Source organism: Sturnus vulgaris, chromosome 5 (assembly GCF_052056855.1).
Source record: "Sturnus vulgaris isolate bStuVul1 chromosome 5, bStuVul1.hap1, whole genome shotgun sequence".
Taxonomy (NCBI): Eukaryota; Metazoa; Chordata; class Aves; order Passeriformes; family Sturnidae; genus Sturnus; species Sturnus vulgaris.
Genome location: NC_142247.1, coordinates 43,273,829 through 43,282,050, shown reverse-complemented (window position 1 = coordinate 43,282,050; position 8,222 = coordinate 43,273,829). Strand labels below are relative to the sequence as shown.

Here is an 8,222-nt window from a genome sequence, read left to right as displayed (position 1 = left end):
AATCAAACGTTTTGTGACTACAGTGCCCAACATGGTCTCCAACTGTTTCATAGTGATATGCACATGTAAGTTACTAATTGTCCTTTATACGTGTTAATAATTATGTCTTTATATAACTCATGTCCTCTTTATTAGCAGTATTTCTTGCAGATATCTTTGGAATACTTTCTTTCCAAGATTTTCATCATGTTCACCTATTAAAAATGTTAAAGAAAAAAAAAAGAAGCAGCTTGTATGTGCTTGCATTTTCTAGGTTTTATTGCTATGTTTTTCATTTCTAAGAAGACTTGATAAAGCTTATCCCAGACAGAAGACAAATGTATATATTCAAACTATGTATTGGTCAAAATACAATATAAATGGAAATACACACACATTCATTAAAGCAGAACTTTGGTTAATAAGGTATAATGAAGGGAAGGGATTATTTGCCAGAATATGTCTGAAGTACAAAAAACCCAGCATCATACATCATTCTGACTGAAATAGTGACTTGAAGAGCAGTAAAGGTTAAGGGAACATTAACACATACTATTATGCTGAATTTAAGGCATCTCTGATCCTCGGGATTTTGGCAACTGAGGTCCATACAGTCTGTATGGAATAGGGGAAGCCTAGAATTCAATGTGTAATTTTCTCCATAGGTATCTAGGTTATTATACCCATTTTTTTCTCTTCAGATATTCAGCCAAGAGATTAGGTCAGTCACTGATGAATTACCCCAGGAAAGTAAGATTATGAAATCTCCATTTGAAATTATGTAAAACTACTGAAAGCATATTTTGAAGAATCTTCCTCCAGTAAAGTAGGGATGACTTTCTGAGGGATTTACATTAATGCTTAGCCCCAGAAGTAATGGTTCCTGTAGGTATGAATTATGCTACACCTGGAAATAAATGCAATCCACACATAGTCCAACACAAACAGAACTCAGGCAATTCAGGTTGATCAGCTCTCTCAGGTACTTCGTGTGTGTTTGGTTTTGTCCTTGTGAGGACTGTGCTTAGGTTTGAATCTTCTCAGTGTTTGCTGCTGCTGATCTAGAAAAGGCAACACAGTTGTCATCTTCAGGCATCTTGTTCCTGGGTGACACCTTAGAAGCAAGACCATTGGGCTGGAGACTTATCACATGACTGAATACTTCCAAGGAGAAAATTACAGAATGATGATCAGATTGAAAAAGTTGTAGGCATGTAAAATAAATAGGTGGATTGCAGGAGCCCAAGTCTGCAAATGAGGGCTCTCTCAAAAGCTGCCAGATTCTGGAGGTACTTGGGAGTACCTCCCCCTTTCAGCTGTAGCATGTCAGGCACTCACAACTGGTGCATGGACTGACACTTCTCTACCTGAGCAGTTCAGTGCCTCACCCCAGTTCAAGTCTCACCAGAGTCTGCTGCCCCACCATAGCCAAATTTCAATTATGTATTGCCTGAAAAAGCTTCATACACTGATAGTCCTGTTGTCACAAAACATATTGGGCCACAAAACAGAAGGCAACACTGATCATCATACCCAGTCCTTCACTACCAGAGACAATCAGGACATGAGCAACAAAACGGGGCATAAAGGATTCAAGTCACAAAAGCTTTCCCACCACTGGAAATACAAGACCACCCAAGAATTTCAGGTGCTCAAAAGCAAATGTGGCAGTTATTAAATTTTGGGTTTAGCCATAGTTATTAAATCTAGAGCATAGAGCTGTAGTTCAGTTGCCCATCTTTTAAAACAGAGTGATGAAGATTACCAAGTTCATGACTGTGTATTGAAGATAATGAAAATGTGAAGATTTTATGAAAAGATTTATTCAGTGACAACAAAATTTTCAGAAACCAAGTCTTAGTCAATCAGAGTGAAAAAATTGTATTGAATTGTATTTGACAAGTCATTTGGCATACTAGACAACCTTTCTGGAATAACAGGTGAGGAAACACTGCTTTTAGTCTTGTTCATTTACCCCATTTACTTCCATGGGAGTTGGCTCATGAAAAATGTCTAAAAACCTAATTCATACGTTTGATAGATCTGCCCTCTCCATCAGCACTGTGGGCATACACTATAACTCCAGATGTTACTGAAAAATCAGATATTAATGTAATTTCCCATGTGGTTCCCCCCCCTTACAAATTAGCAGTATAGCGATCTCTGTTCTGAAAGTCTCTGTAAGCACGTTTCGCATCTGCTTTGCTGTGTGGAATTCTTCCAAAAGGTTCCAGATCATTGAAGCAGGCATCAAAAACTTCATCCACAGCTTTTTCTGCTGTTTCTTTGCTAACTTTTCTAACAGCCAGAATGGAACGGATTGCTCTGTCTCGTACACAAGTCTAAAGTGGGGGGAAAAAAAAGTAAAATCTGTCATTATTAGTGTAGTTTTTTGCCAGATTTTGTTAAGTATTGGCTTCCATTTTGTAGGCAATAATTTGTATGAAAGAAGAGTCAAACAGTGCCTGTAGTAAGCATTAAAGTACATTTCAGTTCCATCCTGTGCAAACTATGTGCTTTAGTTTTCCACACACACATAAACCATGAAACAATTAAAAGGCATTCCTTTAGAACAGGAAGTAAAATACAAATTGACATTTGTTGTAGGTGTTAAGTATTTGTAAAAGTTGAACTGGACACAAAAAAAACGCCAGAAAGAAACAGACACAAATACCAGTTAGGTTCTTTAAAAACTGAAATGCTGTAAAACAAAGGGAAGACTTCTCTACTGCCCTTCATTTTGATTCCTCTCTATATGGTAACATTTTCTTACACAGTTTGTTTACCAAAAGACCAAAAAATGCATAAACATCATCTAGAAGCAAACTGCCACTCTAACATGAGCAATCACTCGGATCTCAATCTGTAGACTTCATTACTATTTACAAATTAATTCCTACAAGAGCACATGATTATTTCGAAATCTTCTAATTTTGCTACCTTCAGTTTTCAAAGACTTTTTAAAAGAGTGTCACCCACTTATAGGGGATATTTCCACTGCATTTCCTGCAAGCCTTGCTTTTTGTTTGGTTTTATTAGCCATCTATTGTCAGTGGTAATGCTTTAAAATATGACTAAATATTCAGGGATTTCACTTCAATAAAAATAACAAGGTGGGGAAAAAAACCTAGCAACCGCCATTAAGGGTTAGTTAAGAGGAAACAGAAAATCATGGCATCTATTTCTTTTTCTCAAGTTTTCAGCTATGAAAGCTCAGAAGGCTGAGTAAGTAAAGATGGCTCATAACAAATTATTAGATTTTAACATCCACAGTCTTTACCTGATGGTGCCCTTTCAATCCAAATTTAAACCTGGCTATTTCATTCATTAAAGTACAGTCTCCACTGAGATTAGCCGCTCGAATCTATTGAGAAAAATAAAAAGTCACAAGATTAGAGAAACACATGAAAATACAAAGTCAAAAAAGTTGTAACAAATGCTTTTCTTCAGTATATTTCTGGTGACTGCTGGTAGAGGATATTCCTGAGGCCACTTTAATATAAGTATCTTTTACTATTACATCCATCTCAGCCTCAGTGAAATAAAACAACCTTCAAGTTTCTCCAGGAACTACATCTCACATATCCCTAAAGTTTAAATAAATGAGCAGTATAGATTATATGTATGTGTGTATGTAAATACATGAACTGCTTGAAGAACATGGAAAATAATACTCTCCCCAATCTATATCACAATCTATTACAAGAGTCAGGAAGTAAGGCAGATATCTTTCAGACTACAGATGCAATACGAGAAGAGCAGTAATCTATTTGTTTTGCAAAAAGCCACATTTAAATGAGCATGTATGTTTTAGCTTAACCGTCTTGTCCTGTACACTAGAATTTCTTTTGTCTGCTAAATATTCTATACCCTACACAGTCTTAGGAAATGTAAATAAATCCTGATTTCCAATATTTAAGTACCAGAGTGAAAAAAAAAGTATGGAAAATATGAAAAAGAATTAAAAAGCTGTCAACAAAAAATGTAAATACCATATAATTTAGTAATCAAAAAACCTAAAGTGAACGAATAATCCTGACAAGAGCAAGAACATGCACAATCTTGATTTATATATACAACTCATGTTTGAGGTTTACAGGCTTTATTCTGCACTGTGTAAATGCTTGGACAGAAAAACAAAGTAGATGATAGTTAATAATTCAGAATTATTGTATTGAGTTTACATGGCAAAGTGCTGGCAGTGAGGAGCCTGCCAGTGTGGAGTCTCTGTGAGACTGGAGAAGTGGCTGTTCCTATGTCAGACAGAGACTGTTTTTAAACTGGTTTTAAAACAGACTCACCATTATTGGAGCTGGTTGTATCTCTGTGAAGACAGGTTCAAGAAATGATAAAAAGAAAAATACAGGGCAGCTGTGAGATGGAGGAGTAATGAAAATATGAGGGAAACAGCCCCACAGACACCAAGACAGTGAGGAAGGATAGGGAGGGGTTGCTGCAGGCATCACAGCAGATTCCCTGGCCACTTGTGGAGAAGTCCATGGAGACAGAGGTCGTCTCCCTGCAATCTGTGAAGGAATACAGTAGCACAGATATCCATACTGTACTCCAAGGAAGACATCATGACACAACAGACAAACATGCCCTGAAAAAAGCAGCAGCCCATAGAGAGGCCATGCAGGAGCAGATTTTCTGTCAGGAACTGTGGGCCCTGGGGGACCAATGGTGGAGCAGTCCATTCCTGAAAGACTGTATGCTGTGGAAAAAACTCAAGTTGGAGCAGGTCTTGAAGAATAGCAGCTCAAGGGAAAGACTCATGTTTAAGCAGCTCATGAAGGACTGTATCCTGTGGGAAGGACCTCAAGGTGGACCAGGGAAAGAAAGCAAGGATGAAAGAGCAGCAGAGACTAAGTGTTATGAACTGACCACAGCTCACATTCCCTTGGCAGGGAAGGAGTTAGAAGAATCAGAAATGAAGGAGTGAAGCTGAGCCTAGGATAAGATTTTCTGTGACCAAATGATTTGGATTATATCAGAAATCAAATAAAAGCATGCAGATTCATACACACAACACCTGTGTCACATACACAAGAGGAATCCTTCCCAGTCTGTGCTCCACTTAATTTCATCTTCTAAGGTATCAAGGCCTTAAATACTCAAATGTCCTCTGAAACCACAGAATCATAGAATGGTTTGGGTTGAAAGGGGCCTTAAAGATCATCTAGTTGTAACCTCTCTGCCATGGGCAGGGACACCTTCCACTAGACCACGTTGCTCAGAACCCCATCCAATGGTGATGTATTTGTAACTACAGTATACTAGCAACAATAACACTATTACTCAAAAAATGAATGTTACAGGAAAAGACGAGTTTGTTGTTAATCCAAAAAAAACTAAACTAAAGCAAGATGACTGTGATAACTACCCAACATAACAAGACTTGCATGGGATGAAAAGAATTCTATAAGCATTCGATTAACATGTGAATGTGTTTTCACGTCTAGCTGCTCTCTCATTTGTCACTTCTTACACTCACAGTGATCACATTCTATTTAGTATGACATTAACTTACTATTATTTGTAAAAACTAAGTATTTGTTTTCTGAACAAAATTATTTATGTTGACCTGACAGAAAAGACAAAATGTATTAACAGGATTACAACAAATTAACTGTGTGTAACAGACCATATAACACAAAGCAACCCAAATAACCAGCAATAATTAATGACAACATTAGAAGCATTTTAACTTACCTCTGAACATGCTAAGTGCTTGACATTTTTAAACCAGTCAACATGTGCACGGCAGTGATCAAATGCATGAATCAATTCATGTGTGACCACCCGGTTCATATGGGATTGCTGGCGAATGTTGTTCTGACACAGAACAATCTGCAGAAGAATAAATATAGGTAGTCTTTCCACTAAGTTTCAACACCTCCCTTACTTCTCAGAGACACAGCACACACCACTTACAGCATTCAGGGTCTTCAGATTGGTGTTTTTCAACATTAATAGCCTTATCATACTGAAGTGTACGAGTTAAAATACCATGGAACACTTTTCATTTATCTTGTTTTCATTATTAACTAAGGTATCAGTATTGGTAGACTTAATCCTAGCAACAAAACACGAAAAAAATTGCAGTCTTTTGAAAAGGGACTATATCCAGCACCTACCTGAGATGTGGCAGCATCAAAACCTCCACTGACACAGCCATCACAGTTTTCACAAGAGAAGTGTCGGTCATTGAAGACAGTGCTGAAAGGCACAGACAAACAAAGTTACAGAAAATAATTTGAAAAATTTCAGTCACTACTTATCACAGTGACGTTACTACATAGGCCAAGACAAAGTCATTTACATACCAACCAGATTGCTTCAGAGCCTCAAGGAGAAGTCGAGCATATGGATCTAGAAAAACATTGCTGCAATCAATTTCTCTAGACAAAAGTTTTGAAAATCATCTATGAACAAAATATGAAGACAGTCAAGGAAGAAAAACAAACAAGAAAAACTCTGTTACATGGAAATTTATACTTTGCAATATTTAATCCAATTGCAACACAACTGGCATCTGTTACAAATCAGACTATGTGATACAGAATCATAGAATAGTTTGAGCTGGAAAGGACCTTAGAGATAATCTAGTCCAAATCCCCAACTTTGGGCAGGGACATGTTCCACTCGACCAGGTTCCTCAGAGCCCTATCTAACTGGGCCTTGTAACATTCCCAGGGATGGTGCAACCACAACTTCCCTGGGCAACTGTCCCAGTGCCTCACCACCCTCACAGTAAAAAATTTCTTGTGTATATCTAGCCTAAATTTGCCCTGTTGCAGTTTGACCCCATTACTCCTTGTCCCATCACTGCAATTCCTAATGAGGAGCCTCTCTCTGGCTTCCATGTAGGCCCTTCAGACACTGGAAGGTTGCTCTGAAGTTTCCATGCAGCCTTCTCTTCTCCAGGCTGGGCAGCCCCAACTTTATCACCTTGTCTTTGTAGGAGAGGTGCTCCAGCCCCTTTACCAACTTGATGGCCCTGCTCTGGACTCACTCCCACAGTTCCATGTTTTTTTATGCTGGGGGCACTAGAGCTGGATGCAGTACTACAGGTGGGCTCCCAGGAGAGCAGAATAGAGGGGGAGAATGACCTCCCTTGATCCATTGGCCACGGTCTTTTTGATGTAGCCCAGGACACAGAGTAAAAGCTGTTCAGGAATCCAGTCAATCCTGATATTATTTTATTACTAATAAGCATAAATAGAGCGGCCTATAGTGACCGTCGTTTGCTGTTAACACTCGCAGTCCACATCTGTGGTCGTTCAGGCCCAGAAAAATCTATTTTGAGAGTTTTTCCAGTCCCGTTTTCTCAGGCTTAGCCAAAGTTTTTTCCCAAAGCTAGCTGTTTTCCCCTAATGTAAACAGAAGGATTAATAACAAAGATAAAACACCTGTTGAATATGTGTCTAGGCCTGTGAAAAGGTGCTACTTTTTCTGCACCAATCAACTTTATTCTGTCCTTGGAGTTGCGAGGAACTCTACCTAAGCAGTGTGTTTTAAAATAAAGTTGTCTCTTTCCTATCTTGAAAGATGACCATGTAGCTGTGTGTCTTATTTCCACCACTCCAAAGGGTTAAATCCCTAACCCGCGGCTACACGCATCAAACAGTGAAAAGGGCACGAATGCACAGAAATTGACAAATGATCTTAATTTCTCAGAAAAAAAAAAAAAAGGAGAAGAATTTTTTTTCTTTCGTATTAAAAAAAACCAAAACCCTCTAACTTTCAAAATCATATTTTGTCTTAACCAAAATCAGCGCTTTCCTAAAGCTGACCCGCCGCCTGCTCGGGCCCAGATGCGGCCGCCGCTGGGGTGCTACGGCAAGAGGGCAGGGCTCTCCCCGGGACGCGCGGCACAAGGTCACAGACCGGTCTCCGCCTCGGCACCTCCGCTGCGCCGGGGTCGGGCCCGCGGGGGGACAGGAGAGCGCTTACTCGTTTCCAGGGTCAGCCTCAGCATCAGCTGGCACTTGTTGTGGAAGGTGAAGAGGCTGCGGACCAGGAAGCTCTGCGGCTTCTTATTCCGGTCCGGGAAGAGTCGGTAGCCGAAATCATCCTTCTCCCCCTCCTCTGTCCCTTTCTTCTCTGTCGCCGGTGTCGAATCCGGTTCCCCTTCCCCCATGTCCGGCCGTGCCGTGACAGGCCGGGCTGTGGGGCTGCGGCCACGCCAATCCCCGGCTGCGCTGCCGGCACGTGGGAGGACGCCGCGCGCAGGCGCTGTG

The 8,222-nt window shown here is 40.0% G+C and overlaps 1 protein-coding gene across 2 annotated transcripts; it reads right to left on the bottom strand.

Moving 5' to 3' along the window:
- Window positions 1-235: 235 nt before the first annotated feature.
- Window positions 236-8,221, bottom strand: ATP23 (ATP23 metallopeptidase and ATP synthase assembly factor homolog). Of its 2 annotated transcripts, none has more exons than XM_014871106.2 (6): window positions 7,936-8,221; window positions 6,306-6,351; window positions 6,117-6,198; window positions 5,692-5,829; window positions 3,260-3,343; window positions 236-2,321 (listed from the first exon to the last, which is right to left on the bottom strand). In XM_014871106.2, exons 1-6 carry the CDS (start codon window positions 8,120-8,122, stop codon window positions 2,118-2,120), a joined length of 741 nt encoding a protein of 246 aa, XP_014726592.1. In that variant the 5' UTR covers window positions 8,123-8,221; the 3' UTR covers window positions 236-2,117. The 2 variants fall into 2 exon arrangements, with proteins under 2 accessions (XP_014726592.1, XP_088021723.1); XM_088165597.1 differs by having other exon boundaries at window positions 6,306-6,404; window positions 7,936-8,076.
- Window position 8,222: the final 1 nt, after the last annotated feature.